General features: G+C 33.9%; 1 protein-coding gene across 9 annotated transcripts in view; it reads left to right on the forward strand.

Moving 5' to 3' along the window:
• The window catches only part of LOC145683720 (uncharacterized), a 425859-nt gene that overhangs the window by 244286 nt on the left and 159550 nt on the right, over window positions 1–22023 (forward strand). For all 9 annotated transcript variants that reach the window (XM_081755184.1, XM_081755185.1, XM_081755190.1 and 6 more), the window contains 3 exons: window positions 991–1038; window positions 5722–5772; window positions 12503–12568. In XM_081755184.1, the coding sequence (XP_081611310.1) occupies window positions 991–1038; window positions 5722–5772; window positions 12503–12568 (165 nt within the window). The remainder of the gene's footprint in view (window positions 1–990; window positions 1039–5721; window positions 5773–12502; window positions 12569–22023) is intronic.

The raw sequence follows: 22023 nt of genomic DNA on the forward strand, positions 1-22023 counted from the left end.
AAAAAAAAAAAAAAAAAAAAAATCAGAATACACGGATTGTTGTGATTAGTAGTTTTTAACCCCTCTCTATGTAGTCATCACCCAGGTTTACACATTTCACTTTACGAATACCGTCATTGTATACGTCTGCACAGTGTGCTTTAACGACTCCTCCATCTAATGAATGATGTCATCTGTTGTCAAAATGTGCCCATTTGACTCTACATTTGCGGAAACAAGAAAAAGTCACTGGGTGCTTGGTGGACAGAATAAGGCGGATAATGCAATACCTAGAAGATACACACTCTTGTTTTGTCGACAGTAACTGGAGATCACGCCGTCTTTGCTTATGAAAATGGGTAAACAAATGACGAACTCAGTGCGCAAATACCCTACACATGTGAAGTTCGTCATAGATAATTTTTCACACACTACCATAACTGAGACCAATCTCATTCATAATAGTTTGAATGGTTACACGTCTGTCTTCGAGGATTAAACACTCCACTTTCTTCATAGTGGCCCCACCATCTGTCAGGGATGGTGTTCCAGGTCCTCGGTCGTCTGTGAGTAACATATGACCAATTTGTATTTCACTTTTCCATTTTACAATGGTGTTATAAGATGGACAATCATCGCAATACACAGCCTTTATCTCGTCATGAAACTGTCTGGCATTATAACCCTTCAAATGCAGGAACTTTATCACACTGTGAGCCTCAATCTTATCCACTTTGCATTTTGGTAACTTTTTGCATAGCCAGTAAAAAGAAATAACATTCATTGGGAGCTAATTTCCCTAACATCATACACATAAGAACCGAACATAACACTGGCAAACTTTCATCATTACATCTTAATAACTTTCTAATGTTAATTAAAACTTTACGTTACCCCCTCGTATTCTTTTCACTAGTTCTTTAAATGAGCTATAATACTTAATACGATCCAATCATTTACGTTATAGGAGCATGAGTTTGTTGCCTTATTATCGTTGATAATTTTCTTTAGGTGGAGCTCTTGGTGCAAGAAGTGGAGTGAAAAACCCTTCAGCAGGAGGTAAAATTGTATGCATCAATATATTGTCTTTGATATTGCAATATGACGTATGTCAATTTTTTAGAAAAAAAATGCTACAACCAAATTCTAAGTTGATTGACTTTAGCTGGATTGCCAGTATAGAAATAACTCTCTTACTATGAGTGCGACGTCCTTCAGGAAGGTGATGATGGCAATTTTGTTTACAAAATGGTGAAAAAGTGGACTGACAGTATGCTAATGGCCACTATAGAATAAACAGATTTAAATGAAATACTATTAAAGTTGTTTCGGTAAAGCTAATCTTCTGAAATTATTTCAGTAGTCTCTGATACTTTCTTCGGTAACTTCTTAAATTGCTATGCTAGAACTATTTTAGGTTCTCTCATCTTAGGACTATCCCAGAAGAGGATTATCCCTGCCTCTACATCATGAAGTGTAAGATGATTGCGCATAATTGTATGAATTTAGATGGCAACTGTCGCCGATTATTTGAAAGTGAATATGGGAGAACCATGAAATAAAGTAAATAGACACAAGTCATTTTGTTATAAAATTACATAGCGAACGAATTTTAACTGATCCCAAAAGATTATCGTCGAATATACACAGCTATAGGAGCACTCTGATCGGTAAAATTAAAAGACCTTCAACGATTTATTGCTCTACAAGCGAGGTTTTCTTCATCACATCCGTTGAAGTCGGAAAAGTACTCGCCTAGTAATCATTAGGTTGGTGGTTCGGGTACTTTTATTAGTGTTTTTTAGCCTCACCTTAATATAAACAAATGAAACATATAGGCGATTTAATATATTTCGGAGGAGAAATTTTTTAGTTCATTGGCGTTTCGTCGCGTCTCTGCCGCTGGTACGCCACTGATCGTATAATTTTCAAAACGGTAATGGTGCCATCGAGGATCGTTGCTGCGGGGCCGCCAGGTTTTGGCGAGAGGTCACTAGTTGCCAATCGGTGGTCTACCAATGTTTACGGCATGGGGAAATTATGTAACGCTGAAATTTGTGAAGCAGCAGTACAAATCATCTGTAAGAAAGAATTTAAGTACGATTATTTATTAAATTGAATAGTATGCTCACTATGAAAGAAGACAATCAATAAATATCAGGAAAAAACCTTTAGTCTAATCGTACTGTATTTCGTACGTTAATTTCGAGGTTATGAAACAATTCTCTTCTAGAATATTCCTAATATCGTAATGGAACAGTGATAGTTCTCGCGTAGTAGTTCAAGAAGTTACTGAAGAAGATAGCAGAGACGACTGAAATAACTTAATGAAAAATGAAATAAAATCTTTCAGGTTTACGTCTTATGGTTATGCCAGTTAGGCTAAAGGAGACGGTGATGATGAGAAAATGAATTCAATGGTGGTATGAATAAAGTGGAAGGAAACAGGAGAACTCCAAGAAAACTCTGGACACGTTGTTTGTCCAGCACAAAATCTACTTGTCGCAAGCTGGATCGAACTAGGGACCTCACACACCAAAGCTGAACACTTTATCACCGAGCCACCGCGCCCACTAAAATAATTTAATAAAGAACATTAACTTTTACACATATACAAGGTTAGTAGATTTCCATTTTGGACGTTACAGTTTTTGACATATGACTTGTTGCAGTATCAGTGACGATATAGATGTTACCTTCGTTTCACAATAATAAGTATATTAACGTGTTAAAATGTTCTCAAGTTAGTTTTGAGATTTTTGGGAAAAAAGGATTCACAGAAGGTATTTACCTCCGCTGATGGTTTTGAAAGCATACTTTGCTTGAAAGCATATGGTTCAGAATATTAGTACAGAAGAGGAAATAAAAAAATGAGGGAAAACAAAATTAAATCGATGTTTTGAACTGATTATTTTTTTCTTTTGTCTGACAATATGGCTGTGAGTTTGAGCTGATAAAATTTCATTTGCAAGACACTGGACTTACGAACAGCCCATTTATTATTGATTTTCGTATTAGGAGCTAGAAATGAACATATATACTTTAAATATGCTGACTGTCTAGTTGAACAAATACTTACTATAAACCAGTTGGGAATGCTCCAAGTGCATTGCCAGAACGAACTTAAAAAGAACTGATTGTTGTGTACGGCAAATTGATTTAATAAAAGAAGCGAAGATGGAAGGCTATTCGTCTCCTATAACTAGAAGAAGAATAATTGGCATGCGGGAAGCTGGAGTACCTGTAAAGCAAATTTCTTGAGACATAGGTCTTGATATTAAAACAGTAAGATATTGCATTGAACGATTCGAAGCAGAAGGAGGATAGGGGTTACAAACCAAAGGGAAACTGACTAGACCGCAAGTGACAACAGAAGACGAAAATGTTTCGATTATTGAAGCAAACGCAACAAAACCATTCACCGTAGCAACAAACCTGAAAACAACTTTAGGTCTGGAATGTAGTGCAGAGACATGTGACTGTACTCATATTATTTGTTCTGCTTTGCAGGTCAAACTAACAGATGCACATTTATATGTTCGCTTAGAGTTCGCAAGGACGGACATCAACAAGCCGCAATACTTCTGGAACTGTGTGATCGAGAGTGATGAGAAAGTGTTTAGTTTATACGTAGGAGGAAACCCGTTAAAACGTTCTACTATATGTTGTTTTACAAAGACACATGCTCAAAGTGGAGGGCTCAAAATTGAAAAATTTGCAAAATATCATCTCCCTATCACTTACGGTTCTCGAAATATGGTTCCTTAAATCTCCCGAAATCGGCACTTTTTTGGCCAATATCTGGGGAACGATAAGGGTGATGCGAAATATTTAATCACTTTCTCAAAGAAGTTTTGGTGCTCTATCAAATGAAGGTATCGAAATTGAAAAATTTCGCAAATAGCTGACAAACAGACGGACACACAAACATGGAGAATTAGTAACGAATTTTTTAAGAAATGAAAATGAAATTAAATCTTTAAGTATAACGTCCTTACGGTTATGCCGGTTAGGCTAAAGGACACAATGATAATGAGAAATGAGTGAAATGGTGATATGAAGAAAGTGGGAGGAACGGGAGAACCCCGAGGAAACCCACGAGCACGGTGTTTGTCCACCACAAAGTCAACACGGCGCGAGCTGGGATCAAACCAGGGACCCCAAGCACCGGAGGTGAACGCTCTACCACTAAGCCACCGCGCCCCCCGACGAATTTTTTAAGTTCGTTGATAAGCATTACTGCTAATTGAACATATTTATATATACTACTGGCATGGAGAAAATATTGGATTCAAAAAACATAATAAAGCAATAAGCAGCATACACGATGTATCAGTGAACAAGAGAATCACGCCTAGTTTTAGTTATTTCATAACTTTGTGGTGGCCGAAGAGACAGCTATTCAACTGAAAGATGTAGACAGAATAGTAGGCTACAACATGTTGAATACTCAAAAGTTTAAAAACAACGAAGTTCGGTTGAAAAATTCAAAGAAAAATGCTCAAACGAAGAAAGGATAGGAGTCGATAGTAGCAGACGGCGGCAGCATATTAATCTTTGAATTAAGCAGACTACAGGAGAAGTAGTAGATTACACGTACACAAAACAATTAAGAAGCAATGGGTTGCAGAACATATGTTGCAGAAAATTGGGAAAGGAAGACGTAGAAAGAAATTGATACGGAAAAGGGCAGAAAGATGTACACGAAATTTAGTAACAAGTTACGAAAGGAAAGAAACAGATCAAGAGAAGAGTATATTTTAAAAAAAGTGGAACTACATAAAAGAATTAGAAAGAGTCGGGAAATATAGGAAATGTACAAAGAAGTGAAATCAATAGAACTTCTCAGGGAACATAACTATGGCAATAGAAAATAAGAATGGGCAAGTAGTCAGTGAGAGAAATGAAGGTAAGATCACAAAAGTATGCGTAAAAACGTACTGGTTAACAATTTCACGACTATTGTATAAACCTACTCGATTTAATAGAATCATTATCATCATCAACCGCTTTTCGTTCCTCTAGACCCAGCAAGGAATGTTCACATTCAGACAAATTTGTATGTTTTAACTGAAAATGATAAAAACTTTAAGTGAAGAATATACACTTTCTTATAAATGAAGGTATTTGCTGGAAAATGCGAACACTGCCATAAACTTTCAAACAAAAATGTGAAAACTACTGCATTTAAACCAAGACAACAATATATAGTTATTTTGCGTTGAAGGGTGTTACATGAGAATAATTATATATAGTTACTTGGAGTCTTTAACATTATTTTCTGGATTGTTCCCAGTAAAGGCATTTATAAAATTAACTACAGCTTTTTAACTTTTATTCAAAACATTACATAAATAATAATACCTAGGTAATAATAATAATAGTAATAATCATAAAATACTAGTTTCCTTGAATAAAGTTTGCACTTGATATAAAATAATACTAATTAAACTAGTAAATATTGCTGTTGAAGTCGTCTTCTGAGCTTATAATCTCATAAATCACTTAAAGCTGTGTTATTTAAGGACGGGAAATCAACTCAGAACATATTTTATTTGATTAACGATTATTTTTGAAACACTACATGACAACACAGTTAAATTTTCATATTATAAATTGATTTTAGAAGATTTTGAAAATAAATAAATAAGAAATGAGGTAATAGTATTGATGAGAAGAATTTAGTGCAAATAAAATATTTAAGATTTAATTTTATTTCCTTTCTCTTTTTTATGTTATCAGTTTATGGAGGTGGTCTACCAAGTGGATATTCTGGTTCTTTAGCAAGCGCAGGTAAGACATTATAATTGAATATGAATCGATGAAGTACATTCTTTCAGTTAGACAGCAACACACACACACACACACACACACAAATAAAAGTTCTGTGGACCGAACCTCAGTTTATTTATTTATTTTTATTTATTTATTTATTTATTTAACAATCACCAGATACAGCTCAGAGGCCATTTTATACTGGATAAATAACAACAACGGAAAGGATTTGGGAAAGTATCGGCCAGGGCCTGTCTTAGTAGGTACCATCCCGGCATTTACCTGGTAGGATTGAGGGATTCCCTGGAAAACCACAATCAGGATGGTCGGCAGCGGGAATCGAACCCGCGACCTCCCGAATGCGAAGCCAACGCTCTATCACTTGAGCTACTTCGCTCGGTAAAACGTTCCGGTATGTATTTCATGTATTTAGTTACACAGAGTCCAAATTTCGAAACCCCAGGAAGATAGATCTTTTTTTTTTTTTTTTTTTTTTGTATGGGAATAACTTGAGCTATTTTGAATAGGGAGAACACATGTTTCTCGCCCATAAAATAAAATTGACATTGTCAATAGTCCTAGTGTTTTAAAATTAGAGTTCTGTGTAACTAAATACATGGAATCTATACCCCAGGGCTCGGCTCAACAGAACTTTCGTTTTGTTGATTAGGTGTATTACATGTATCTTCCCTATCCAAAATCGCTCAAAGTTTTCGCCCATAAAAAAATGACAATCAAACTTCCTAGGGTTTCGAAATTTGGATTCTGTGCAACAAAATACTTTGGGGTCCACTGCACATAACTTATATATATATATATATATATATATATATATATATATATATATATATATATATATATATATATATATATATATATAGGTGCGTTACGTGTATCCTTTATTCAAAATCGCTCAAGTTTTTCGCCCGTAACAAAAAATTGACACGATCGACCTTCCCGGTTTCAAAATTTGGATTATGTGTAACAGAGTACATCGAAGCCATACCCTCTGGTCCAGTGCCCAGAACATTCATTTTTTTGTATGTCTGGGTTCTTGGAACATTTTTTAAAAATTATTAGTTAACTTTCTGTTCTTCTGCAACTATATATATATTTGGCAGATCACACCTACTTTAGAGATGTTTCCGTTAAATTTAGAAACAAAATGAAATTTATAGATTTCAATGGCCTACGGATGGCAAATGTCTTCTGGTTGAGCGAAGTGTCACCAATATGTTGATCTTCATCACCACCACCTTCTTCTTCTCTCTTCTGAGGTCAACAATCTTTCGATTGTTTTGACCCAGCCTTCCATTCTTCCTTATTCTGAGCCAGATTTTTCATTTTCATTCACTCTTTTTTACTCTACGTCTTGTATTAATAAGCCCGTATATTTTAATCATAGCCTGCCTGTAGATATTTTTCATTCTAGTATTTCCTTCATAGCTAATAGAATGATTCCTTCACGTCGCATAATCTGTCTAATAATCCTATCTCTGTTTTCAAGCTTTGTGGTGGACAATCACCGTGTGTATTAGATTTCTAGGTGTTCTTCGTTTTCCTCCCACATTCTTCATTTCTCATCACTAAAGGCACGAGTTTTTCGCAATGCGCGATAAAACGAAATGCGTCAGAAATTTAGAAATTTTCAGTTTCTTGGCGTTTTATGATATTCTATGTGTATTTTCATTGGTTTCCGTTGCGCGATAAAACGCGAAATTGGCAGATTTGCGCGAAATTTCTAACAATACGCAATATAACGCGATTTTTAAATATATATATATTTCCATTACTTTAAAACCGCCAGTTTTCCGCTGACGGAACGGTAGAATGTGGCATGAACAGTGCATTTTGTTTGAAGTTTGTTGTAAGTATGTGTGGATTCCAACAAGAGTGCCAATTGTGAGAGTTTTTTTTTTTCAAGTATGGACTGATGATGAGTGACAAACGTATAACAATGAAGGAGGAAAATGTGGGAACATGTAGCATGCTTATGTTTAATGCTTAAATGTAACTTGTGCCTAAGTGTGTTTAGAAAGTAGCAAAACTTTCCTACTCATATGAAGTTTAGTTACTGATTTTCCATCAGTTTGATTTTAAAAAATATAATTTTCTATAAGTGAAATTTACAATGTCAAGTGAAGTATTCAGTGTATTTTGTTTTTGGGTAATTAATGGTTTATTTCTGTACTGATCTATGAATAAAAGGAACAATTGTAAAAATGTCAGAGGATATCTTTTCCTTAAGAGCTATAGAATGTAAAACCTTATTTGGAAAATGCGACAAAACGCGAAATATGAAAAATAAAACGCGAAATTCTTACTGCGAAAAAGTGCCCCTACTCATCACCACTGTTTCCTTTAGCCTCCACGGCAGAACTGTGAATGTAAAGCTAATAGATTTAATTTCATTTTTTCTTCTTTTAGAAATATTTTTCAGTGTAATCCTCTTCACTACTACCATTTTCAATACCCTTTTATTTGATACCTTATAAATTCGTTTACTTTTCAATTTTTCTTCTATAGCTTCTGTTCTTTTTGAATGTTTTCTTCATCGCAGCTATTCTGGATTTTTAACTTGTATGTAGCTATAATCTCTTTTTAGTTTACATCCTAAGTAACAGAATTCCTTGATCTCTGCCACCAGGTGAATTATTTAGATTTTCTACGTTCTTGTTGTTTCTTTTCTTGGGAATCTCATGTTTTGTTTTGTTTCTATTGATTTTTATATTGAATTTTAATTGTATCAAAACGTAGAATATTCCATTAATACTTAAAATTAGTTGAACAAAGATGTACGACAGTAGACTAATACTAAAATTATCTGTAAAAAGACGTACGATAGAAACCAAAGAAAGAAAATTATCTGAGTAAAGACTACGATAAGAGACCAACACTGAAAATTATCTGAACAAAGGAGTACGTTAGTAGATCAATATAGAATGAACTGGAGAAGTAAAATCTAAGGAATTCATTGAATTATCGACAGTGTATACAGATTTCTTCGTATTTGTCAATCGTGGAGATGTGCACGGGAAACCATTTATAACAACAATGGAAATTGATGTCCTGATAACACATCATCAAATACAATGTGCCTGTCATTAGCTTTTGTGAAAAGTAAAAATGCTTAACATAACTTTTTTGTTCTTCTTTTAAATTCCATTGCTCAACTACTTTTTTAGTTTGACAAAGACTACAGTACTGAATCGAAATGCCATCATTTTCTCTTTTAAATACAAGGGTAGAGTCATTACTGAATTTAGAATTGTTGCCGTCATTAAAATTTGTGTTCTACTTCACAACGTTTCACAACCTTTCTGGCTCTTTCTTCAGATGTAGGGATTAAAAGGATAATTAAAATATTTCTATGAATATAAACATTCTCACAAGCCCACTACAGAGTGTTTCGAGGCAACACTGACAACGTTTGTGAGCTGATTCTTGACACCAAGATAAGACAAAAAAATATAGACCAACCTGAGTGCAGAAATCCCTCATTTTGGAATTAGAGAATGCCGAAAACATGATAAATAAATAAATAAATAAAATTTAGAGGTCCATAATTCCAATACTATGGGACTTACCCTAGTCAGGTCAAGACTTCACTTAGGAACTGGTATGTGCCTTATATAAATATCCATGTTTCAAATTCCTGTGGTACTTCCACAACAATTTTTATAGAGGTAGTTGGTGAATACTCCCAATTATATGCCCGTAGCCTAACTCCCTCTATAAAAGTTGTTGCATGACTACCGCAGGATCTACTTTGTATTCCTATTTCTGCGAGGTCCATCTTAATATTGTCCTCCCATCTGCGTTCCTAATGCACGTTTTCAATTGTATTCCCAGTCAAAACTTCAAAAGCATTTCTGCTTTGTTCAATTCTGGGTACATGATCTGCCCACCTGAGCCTCCTAGACTTGATGACCCTAACAATGTTTGATAAACCGTATAAATTATGCAGTTATTCGTTATGAGCTTTCCCCCATTCCCCATTCCCCATTCCCGTTCCTCTTGTATCCGAATATTCGTTTTAGGATTTTATTTTCAAATAGTTTCAGTCTCCTTTCTTCCCTTCGATATTCAAGTAGAAAAGGTGACATATACGTGGATTATTTATAGGTTCTGTTCACAGAAATAGCTATAGCTATAGAAATAGCATAAGTTTAAAATTTGTCTTTATTTATTTTAGAATTTTCATTACGGTTGACTTTTTTTTTTTTTTATTGTTGTCGGGAACGTCTTAAAGACAATGAAGAGCTCGGAACACTTAGAAATGGAGTCAGATAGTGTCAACAAAATGTTACTAAAGGAACTAATGTTGATGTTAAACGAAGGAGTCAGAACTATCTGAATCACTTACAAGATGCTTTATGTTCTCCATTGTCTTAAATTTCTTCTGCCTCTGCTTCTTTTTCATTAATCTATTTTTTCGGCTACCGTTGAATCGGGTGTAGAATATCGCTCTTCATGTACACATTTCTTCCCTAAACATCTCCTCCACATTTGGGTCGTCTTTCCTGTGTTTTCGTTTGTTTCTGCAACCATTTTTTCCTTCTTCTTCTGGGTCTTCTTATTTTGTGGTTTCTAATTCTTCCCATCCTATCCTTTACTTCTACTTTCTCTTTATGTGACTTAATATTTTTATTCTGCCTCTCTTAATATGTTTTTCTGCACTCTCCACCTCCACTTTTTTCCTTATTATTTTGTTTCGGACTTTCTCACATTTTTCCTATTATTCTCCTCAGAAACTTAATTTTTGTTGCGTATATTTTGCTTTTCTCTCTTCCTATCGTTGTCCTGGTCTGCGATCCCTACGTAATGATTACAATAAGTATGCTTATACATACACCTTTTAATTGTTTAGTATTTTCCTTTTCTGTATCATTTGTGCTATGCCTTGGTACAGCCTTTAGGCCTAAGGTAGTCTTCTTCCAATTTCTTTCTCAATTTTCCTTTACTGATCATGACACTTTGCAGGTAGTTACACTCACTAACTACTCCTGAGTTTTTATTTTCTTTCTTTATCACTATCTGCTCTGGTTCCCCTATCTTCCTGTTTATCACCATTATCTTGCCTTTTTTCCTGCTTTAAGGCCTCATTTTTCAAGTTTATTATTCAATTTATCAAGTATTTATTGTACTTCATCTCTACTTACTACAATCAACATCATGTTGTCCACGTATTGCCATTAGACTTTTAACTAAAAGTAAATAAATAAATAATTGAAATAAAAGTTTTACTTCCCACGATTATGCCGGCTAGGCAAAAGGAGACAGTGATCTGAGAAATGAATGAAATAATGGAATGGAGAAAGTGGTAGGAAACGGCAGAACCCAGAGGAAACCCATGCACACGGTGTTTGTCCACCACAAAGCTCAATTCGCGCGAGCTGTGGTCGAACGAATAGCTAATATACTAAATTTGGTTTGAAACTAAGTTTGCTTTTATTATTATTATTATTATTATTATTATTATTATTATTATTATTATTATTATTATTATTATTATTATTATTATTATTAAGTATTCTGTCTTTTGGCAAGTCCTGGGACCAATGACTTTATTTTTATTTCGATTTTAGATTTGGGCGTGGAAATGTTTCTTCCACGTTTTTCGATCTTCCTCTTCCTGTTTTAACTCCCAATATTTTTTTTATCTTTTTCAAATCATTGATCACTTTCGTTTTCTTTGCTTTCCTTCCATCTTTCGTTCTATGAAGGAAACATTTTCTTCGGAAACCAATTTGCCTTCCTACGAAGAATGGTGGTTAGCAGCGTTCTCTTCTCTCCTATCCGTTTTAAAACATTTTCGTTTGTTACTCTCTCTCTCTCTCTATCCATTCCATCTTTTTCCCCACATTTCAAAGCTCTCTAAATATTTCTTCTCTAACTTCCGTAATTTGCAATTCTATGAACCATACAATCCAATACTACTTATATAGGGCGTGATCAGCTTCTTCCTTAATCCAATATTAAGTCTGTTAGTTAAAGACTGACCTTCTCTTGTTGAATGTTTCTTTGGCTATGATAATTCTTAACCTAATATCTTTGGTGCAGTAAGCGTCTCTCGTCAAAATATTTCCGAGATGCTGGAAATGATCTTATCTACCTTATCACATTTCAGATTATTCAAGAAGATATATTCGTTGCAAGTACCTCCATAGGAAAAACTAGTATCTCGGATAATCGGCATTTTTTAAATATAGGATAACAGTTAGTAATTAAGTATACTTAACCTTATACATAGCTAAATAATTGTAAGCTAACGCTTAAAATCATGTCTATACTATAATTGAGGCTCTGTAATCACCACAGCGTATTGACAGTAGATCCATATAACTGCTTAACAGCCACTGGCGTTACTCAACTATCATGTGATGAACTTATTGCATAGCATGGTTTAAGCCTCCCTTTTTGCTCCTGAGGATGGATAGTCGTTAAACACATCTGAAATATCGAGAATAGGTGAAACAATATAGTTCTGCTTAGGAATATTAAAAAGCTTAGAAAAACTCTTTATTATGGTATAACACGTTCTTTACGTCCCATAAGCAACTATAAGATTGAATTTATCTAATACTTAATATTCCATTAAAAATACAAGAACAAGGAAGTAAGTAATGCATTTCTTGACTTCTGAGATCTTCCGAAATAATATAAGATTTTAAGAAACCAATTTGAGCAATATTTTTTTTGTTTTGTTTGTTTTAGAAAATATTTTTAATTTGTAAATTTATTTAAGGTGCATTGGGATATGGCGGTGGAGGCGGAATGGGTGGAGGATTTGCGGAAGCTTTGGCCAATTCAGGTATGAAATGAAATTTAAAATTTCTTTAGAGTATATGTACACTCATGTCCAAAATTATTGTCGCATGCCGATAAACATGTCGTTGTAGCAATATAATTTGATAACGAATTCGCCCGGTATTTCTTATAATGTTAGTATGTGTATAATCGGCAAAGACATGTATGTGGCAAATTTCATGTCAAAAGAACAGTAAATAAGAACACTAAAATGAAAATTAAACTTTCTTGTCCATTTAGCAGCATTTTGTTTTTCTCATTCTAATTTTCTCATTTATAATTCTTTTCCTATGAAATTTACCACAAATATACATTTCCCGATTGTACACATAGTATCTGTATTAAAAGAACCCTGAAAAATCATTATCAAATTATATTCTTACAAGAAGACAGTTATAGATATGCGACAATCATTTTGGACATGAGTGTACATTTTAAACAAGAAATAATGTTAAGTACTTGTGCTCAACAATAAAATTATAATGGCCTAACAATGCCAAAAATTAAATAATTAAATATATACAAGGTGTAACAAAAAGGTACGGCAAAACTTCGTAAACAAGTTCATACGACATTATGTCGGAAAATGCATCGTTACAGATTTACGGCCATTGCTCCATCTGACGGTGTGAAATAGTCACATTTTGGTCGACCCTCATTGTGACTCAATTTAAACCTCAGGAACTCAGTTTCTAATTAAGCTATGAAGATAATTTTGCTATCAATGTGTTCCTGAAGGACGAAGCTTTTCGCCTATATGTATTTTATGTGAGGGGTGCTACGGCGGACGGGGGAGACTAAAGTACGTACTTTTTCGTTTTTTGCATCAGAATTTTAGGTATGGCATTCCTTACCCTTTGGGATACACTCATAAAATTTAGTATGTGAAGCAATTAAGTAGTCTACTATATGGTAATACCCTGTAAGTGTACTTGTTGCGTAGAAGTCTTATATGGAACCACCCTGAAAGTAAATGTAATTTTCAAACTGAGACTGAGAAAATTTTCCAAATTTGCTTTCCCCTTCCCCCCATATAAGGAATAAGTACTCAGTCAGAAATTTAATGACAGCCCGCTGTTTCAACCACACGTCAATACTGAATGTCATGGATTGCTCCGTTACTCTTGAATGAGAGAAGACAGAAAGGTGAAACAAGTGACATTTTACAGCTTAAACATCAGTGCATTAATGATGAACAGTTCAGAATATTCGCAGTACTATTGACCAAGTAGTGGGCTTGGGGACATTACTTTCCGAATCACCCTCGTAGAATATCTACAAGTTAACATATCCTTAATAAACGAAGTTTTCCTAACATATACACAATTATGATTAGAACGAAACTTTTTTACAAAAGCATTAAAAACTGTAGGTCATGCAAGAGGCGTTTCTGAGTTTTAAGCCCGTTTGAGCAAGATATGCAAAAATAATAATAATAATAATAATAAAAAATATTACATTAAAATATGTATACAAACATCTGAAGTGAAATGATTTTGGAGATTGAAAATTCTTTCCTTCCACCCGTCCCTTCCAACTTGGTAAAAATTTTAAGTCTGATATTGACGAAAACCAATTTTGAGTATATTTCGATGACTAACTGCTTGAGGTGTGAAAGCTTCCATAAGCATCATAATGCTGCAAGTACCACATTTTACCATTTTTACACGCAATCGGAGTAATTGCTATTTGTTGTGATTATTTGCCATATATTCCGTGTTATGGTTGCTCCTTAAGTTTCATTACCTTCCTCCCAGAGACACAAATGATATTTTCATTGTTATTGTGGCATACAGATCACCAATGAGTATTCAAATTCAATTCTTCTCATCGGAGGAGATGGGCAAAAAGATATATGGAAAGTACGGTTGATTTTGCTATAATTCCCAAGGTTGTGAGGTACTTCAAATATGATCCCATCACATCAATAGATATTAAACGTCCGTTTTCAGGAATCAAATGCATCTTAACACATAGACTACATAACTTGAATATGCAGAACCTGAAGAAAATACTTGTGATATCGTGCAAACAGAAGCAAATTATGTCTTGCATGACATGACAATTTTGTGAAGTGCCAGAGCATAATTTATGTGATATGATTTTTTTTTTTTCACTTTTGTTTCACAGTATTCATTATAGCATTCTTTCTTTGCAGTTTTATGTTTGTAATACTAATATTTCTATGATCTATATTTTATCCTTTTTCTTATTTATGATATGTTTTGGTTATTGATACTTTCAAAGCCACATTTCCTAACTAATGATGTAAATTAATATATTTAATGTGAGCTTTTAGAAAAGTAGTGGCATATAAAAACAGCAAATATATTAATTTTTGCAACATAAGCTTTTAATTATTAGTGCCATTCTGGTGTTTTATTTTGCCACAACTATCATCATCAATTCACTCATCTGTCATCCTGCTGCCATTCTGGTGTTTTATTTTGCCACAACTATCATAATCAATTCACTCACCTGTCATCCTGCTGCCATTCTGGTGTTATATTTTGCCACAACTGTCATCATCAATTCGCTCATCTGTCATCCTGCTGCCATTCTGATGTTTTATTTTGCCACAACTATCATAATCAATTCACTCACCTGTCATCCTGCTGCCATTATGGTGTTTTATTTTGCCACAACTATCATAATCAATTCACTCACCTGTCATCCTGCTGCCATTCTGGTGTTTTATTTTGCCATAACTGTCACCACCAATTCACTCATCTGTCATCCTGCTGCCATTCTGGTGTTTTATTCTGCCACAACTATCATAATCAATTCACTAACCTTTCATTCTGCTGCCATTCTGGTGTTTTATTTTGCCACAACTATCATAATCAATTCACTCACCTGTCATCCTGCTGCCATTCTGGTGTTTTATTTTGCCACAACTGCCGTCATCAATTCGCTCATCTGTCATCCTGCTGCCATTCTGGTGTTTTATTTTGCCACAACTATCATCATCAATTTATTCATTTGTCATCGTGCTGCTATTCTGGTGTTTTATTTTGCCACAACTGTCATCATCAAATCACTCATCTGTCATCCTGCTGCCATTATGGTGTTTTATTTTGCCACAGCTGTCATAATCAATTCGCTCATCTGTCATCCTGTTACATCTAAGTGATTACGAAACCTCTACAACTACTCTTTTCATTGTATAACCCTGTGTATCAAACATTTTCGAAGTTTTTCCTTCTTTCCATATCGTGCCATCTGTTTCTTTATCATCCTTGCGACCACTTTCATCTCATTTTAATTAATAGAAATTTTATCTTTAATTCTTGCTACATAGTCTAAACAAGATAGTGTAGATTTGGTTCTCCTTTTCGGAGCCTAATAGAACCTAGTGCTTAAACCGTTAGCTCAAAAGTGAGTCCAGGGCTGGTTAACTATCTTTTGCTAAGCCAAAATGAGGACACAATTATGGAATATATGCGGATCGCCGGTTCCTCAGCCCTAAATTTTACATGAAACATTTTTTGCAGAACAACAGATAGGAATACTTATCTTAATGAATGAAAATGGCGATGATAATTGAAACGAAAAGTACACGAAAGAGACAACTCATAGCGTCAGCTTGTTAGTAGTTATTTGAACAGAATCTATGGTTTATTAATGCAAACAAAGAGTAACATCATTGGCGGTGATTATCACTGCTGCTAACACGATTAATTTTAGTGATAGAACCATATAGTGATAGTCATAGGCACACATTGTAGGTTTAAATTTACAGGAGTCACCAAGAGTTTCTGTCACATATTTTGTAATTATTTTTGGTAATTTGGCATCCGACCATGTAATGCCTCATTATGCAGAGTCGTTTTGACAAATGATTAGCGTCATGCTAAACGCCCGACTTTTGCAGGGAGCATATGTAAGTCGAACGCTTTAGTATGGCTCTAATCACATGTCAGAAGGACTCTGCATACGGCCCTTAAAGTGCAGAATAGGGAACAGTTAAATACTACATTGTCAAAGCTTTTGTTTTTTAAACTTTACTTAGATATGTCTATGCATAGATATATGATGGAGATGGGCTGATTAGCGATTCATAGACCCAAGTAGTGCAGATGGTATCTCAGGCCTAATCTGATGCAGGCAGGCCTGAGACAGTAACCCTTCATGGTTTCCAGGGATTTCCAGATCACAGGTTAGGCTCTACCTGATTGTAGTCGTATCGGTGTCGGGACGAATCTTGGCACCAAATGAGGGATATGAGTGAGTCTAAACGCTCCGATGCCAGCACTAAATATTTCGATATACTCCGACTCGGTGGGGGAAGATTCCTGCATTAGTAAGTATAACTGAGAGGTTTACTTCAGTGCACCACGTTAATTGGTGTATCCAGTTCCTTTTTCTCGTAAAGAGTTCTTGGAAACTTTGAACGAAGCACTTACTTCCAGAGTTATTTACTAGCCAGATTTGAGAGAATAGGTTGTGTCTATGAGGCAGGGTATACGTTCATTCCACCACAGGAGAACATGATTACGCGTACATTCTTTCTCGGAAGTCACCTTACTTAATATATACAAAATTATTTCATTTGTTGCCTTTCCGGAAACTCTTTTCAAGAATTTCCTATCATTTGTTTAGTTTCAAATTGCTTATTTAATACTTATACTCGAGTTCCTACAACGTAGATTATTATGGGTACGGAGTAACGTTCAGATGATAGCACTCTATATTTTCTAGGTGTATTCCGATCCCTAGATGATGTGTAAAATATACGAAATGTTTTACATCCAAACTAAATTGAAGCTTCGTTAAACTAGATAAATCTTGAAAGCTAAGTATTCTTATTTTCTTATTGCGTATTTAGCCCTAATTGCTGTGTACGAACTAAACAAACAAAGAAACATAACAAAGAAAAAAAACTTACAAGTTCTTGAAATTTTATTTTTTTATATTCCATTTTGGAACTACTTGCTTGTCTGTATGCATAGGCACACAAAGGGGACTGACCCGGCCTCCCTGGCTCACGAAAACAAATTTCTTAAGATTTTCTTAATACAAATAACAAATACCAAACGTAATATAGCAAACACAGAGATGCCTCCCCTAGAAAATTTTCTTCTGGCGCCCATGTCTGTACATGCGTGAAAGAGGGAGAAAGAAGGGAGATGTTCAAGGAAATGAAAAGTTTTCCTGCTTAAACGTACATTTACGAAGAACTTACGTTATACTGATTTTAGAAACAGACAGTATGTGTCTCAAACATTAGGGTCGAGTAATATTTTGTACAAACAAAAGAAGCATTCCTTATATAATCACTAGCAAGTAAATAGCAGAATATGATTAATCGATAGAGACGTTTAATCAGCGTCAATCTATGCCTTTACTCTAATTAGTAGGTTTCTGATTTCTTACTAAGGGCCAGATTGGTTGCTTTATTTTAGTTTCATTTCATTGGAGCAAGTCTGCGTTTGGCTGAGTTATAGAGCGATGTCCTTCTGAAAGTTGCTGTCCTTTTTGCACCACAAAGAAAACCCTGATTATATAAAACGATGTCAAGCACAAAAATCGGGATTGCAAGCATAGTATAATTGAAAGATGTAACAGACTTTTCAGAAAGTGTTCACACTATTGGAAAGGGAAAGTCAAAGAAGTAATAGCAATACTGTTAGAAGGCGACACGGACACTGGTCTGAAACTCAGCCGATCGTAGACTTCTTTCATTGGAATAATATGGAAACAAAACAACCGAGGCATACTTGGACAATCGAATAAAAAGAATGATACCATAGATTGCTCCGACTGGACGTCTCTATTAACAAATTAAACCCTGTCCTATACTTGCCGTCACTTAGATAAGTAATACTTTTGTTTCGTTTTCTCATGACGATAAGAACGATGATTATACCTTGATCATAAGAAAGATATTATCAGTTCTCAAAACGTCAAACAGCGTATAAATCATTTCGTTCTTAACCTAAATATATTTCTCGATATCTCTTCTTCATATCAAAATCTTCCATATATATTATTTCCATCCGTTTGTCTATAATTATAAATTTCAATATTTTTTGTCGCCAAATTGTTAGATTCACAGCCAGATTACAAAATATTAACAGAAATATTTGGAATCTATACCTGAATCAATTTCCTGCTAATTGTATACCGATGCATCCAAATACGAGGACAAACATGTTGGTGCTGCAGTACTAATCCCTAACCTAAATATTATTTTTAAAAAAATCAATCTTCCAATTTTTTTTATACAATATTTGAAGGAGAGGCTTTCACAATACGACAAGCTCTTTTACTCAATAAAAATCTGCAATTATGTAATTCATGTATATGTTCTGATGCACTAAGCGTACTCCATGCTTTAAAGAAGACGAATTGGACAATCAAAAGTGCATGGCTTTTACTTAACATAAGAACACTTACATAAACAATTACATGCATAAAGGTATACAATTTAATTTGTACATACGAAATTGTACTCAAATATAAAAAGAAAATCAAGATGAAACAGACTGGCTGTAAAAGTTACGTGTAATGAACGACAACCAGCCTTAATTAAAACTGTACTGTAATCCATACTACTTGTCCCTTCTGAGAGCTCGCTGCGTGCACGTGGTGCTCAATGCTGTGTTGCCAGCTTGTGCGTCTGGTGTTGAAACACGAAATTATTCATTGCAAGTAAATTTCAGTTTTATAAAATTAAATGACACAAAAGAGAACTAAAAAGAATTTTCTTAATAACCAGCAGGTCCGCTACTCAAGTTGACATTTAACTAAAACCATTCGCATTTGTTTATATTCAAATTGGCAACGTGCGGAAAGAATAGAATGTTTACCATTGCAGAGCGTGAGAAATGAGCCACTACCATTGGCTGAACGTGCTGTTGCCATAGAAACAGTTCTTCTTGTCTGATTGTTGTGACCACGTGCAGGTGGGAAAAAAAGCGGAGGAAAGCAACTGTCAGAAGGTACAAGTTGTATCAAATAGACTGTAGTCATATACAATTCAAAACAATTGCTGGAATTTTATGTATATAAATAAACCTAAACCATGGAACATCATACAGAAATGGATAAGACATAAAATAATTTGGCTTTATCGATTACTCTTCAATGCCGCACTAATACCATACAAATTATATATATATATATATATATATATATATATATATATATATATATATATATATATATATATATATATATATATATATATATATATATATATATATATATATATATATATATATATATATATATATATATATATATATATATATATATAAACTTACGTTGGTGCAAAAAAGATATTGGTCTAATAAACCACATAATTTTTGCTTGTGAAAAAATCCGAAAAGAAAGGAAACAAACATATGTTAGACAAAATTTCTAGATATGTAGATTTGGACTTTGCTCTCTTAAAAAATCCTTTTGTCAAGAAACAACCGGAATCTAATTCACATAATCACAGAATTCTTACAACTCAATGAAATTCATAAAAAAAAAAAAAAAAAACCTATATCACTGAGTTTAGTCGTAAATATATATAGAGGGTAGTCCATTTGTAACGATAGTAGTAAATATCTCAGAAATCGTAAAAGGCGGATAGTTGAAATTTTGCACTAAGAAACTATAGAAATGGCGACAACATCCTAGGTATTTTGTAACATCACCGGATGAACAGTGTTACCAACCACTATAAATGTATGATTTTTCAAATGGCACTACGTCAGATTATTACTTATTTCAAATTAACATGTCAAGTGAAAACTAAAAATCCAACGTTTATAATTCAGTGTTGCAAACTAAGGATGTTATAGTATCACAAACATGCGAAGTTTGGAAACGTCTATCACACGTACAGCACAATGAAGATTGACTGGATAATGCACATCAAAAGTAACTTAGCGTTGGATACTATGGTCATAGTATGACTTGTTTCGAATGAATAGGAACGAAGTTACAGGACTTGAAGATTTTGATTTTCTTTTTTGAAAGACTTAATTTCGAAAAAAATGCTTAGGTAAGTATTACATCTAGCTGCTTGTATGGTGTACAATGCACGTACAAATTATTTTACCGTTTACTGCACTTCGATATTTCAAAATTTTCTGGAGATTTGATAAACATTGATAAAGTTCGTAACATTGCTGAAAATGGAGTATTTGTAGAAAATATTTGAAATGATTGTTGTTTTCATTCTTTTTTTTTTTTTTTTTTTTTTTTTTTTTTAGCATTACAACAATAGCTTTTAGTAGTTGTAGTTACAAGGTCTCGCAGTAACATGATTTATGCAGTGTTGTATACTTCAGGAATGTTTATCATATTTCCGAAACGGTTTTAGATATCGAAGTGCTCTACACGGCAAAATAATTTGTACATGCATTGTACACCATACAAGCAACTAGATATGATGCTTACCTAAGCATTTTTCAAAATAAAGACTTTAAAAAAAATTCAAAATTCAATGACCATGGTATCCAACACTAAGGTACTTTTAATGTGCATTATCTTATCCATCTCCGTTGTGCTGTATGTATAATAGAGGTTTCCAAACTTTGGATGTTTGTGATACTATAACATCCCTAGTTTGCAACACTGAATAATATTATATTTTAAGCTTTCGTTTGACATGTTGAATTGAAATATGTAATAATCTGACATAATGTCATTAAAAGAAACAAATTCTTACATTCGGTTGGCCACACTGTTCATCCGGCGATGTTACAAAATACCTAGGACTTTGTCCCCTTTTTTATAATTTCTTGGTGTAGAATTTTGATTCTCTGCCTTTTACGATTTCTGAGATATTTACTACTATCATTATAAATGGACTACCCTGTATATTGTAATATAGTAATTTCAATGTAAAATTGATTAAATAAAAAGTATGTATGATGAAAGATTGCTGATAAATCCGGATACCAGGGTCAATGACAACAAGTACTACATAATTTCATATTCGTTTTCTTCTGCACTAATTATAAACTTCTGCTGTTTGTCCTATATTTAATACATTTTGTCATTCCAACATTATGTGAAAGTAACGTTATTTCTAAAGTTGCACCCTTACAGTAATTAACTATAAGATTATCAGGATATACCAAATTACGGTTTTAAAATAAAGTGGTTTATGCAAGTGTATGTAATGGTACTAGTAAGAAATATTATTTTGTGATTTGTTACATTGGCAGAGTACTGACAACAATACAATAGTTATGATTTTTTTTATTTCTTATCCAAAATATTAGTGTTGCAATTAAGTTATATTTTCCAAGGCTGATTATTGTTATTTGACGTAGACAGGGTGTCATTTTTAGTTTTAAGAAACAAAACTTGATTAAAATGGCTAATGTTTTCATAAATTTCAGGTTTAGATAACTGTGATTGCAGAAGTCTCTTAAATGTTTTATTGAACCAAGGTATAACAACATCAACAGAATAATATTCACGACACTTGGATGCATTCATCAAACACTATGG

Source organism: Thermobia domestica, chromosome 4, assembly GCF_964235325.1.
Source record: "Thermobia domestica chromosome 4, izTheDome1.hap1.1, whole genome shotgun sequence".
In the NCBI taxonomy this organism is placed as follows: Eukaryota; Metazoa; Arthropoda; class Insecta; order Zygentoma; family Lepismatidae; genus Thermobia; species Thermobia domestica.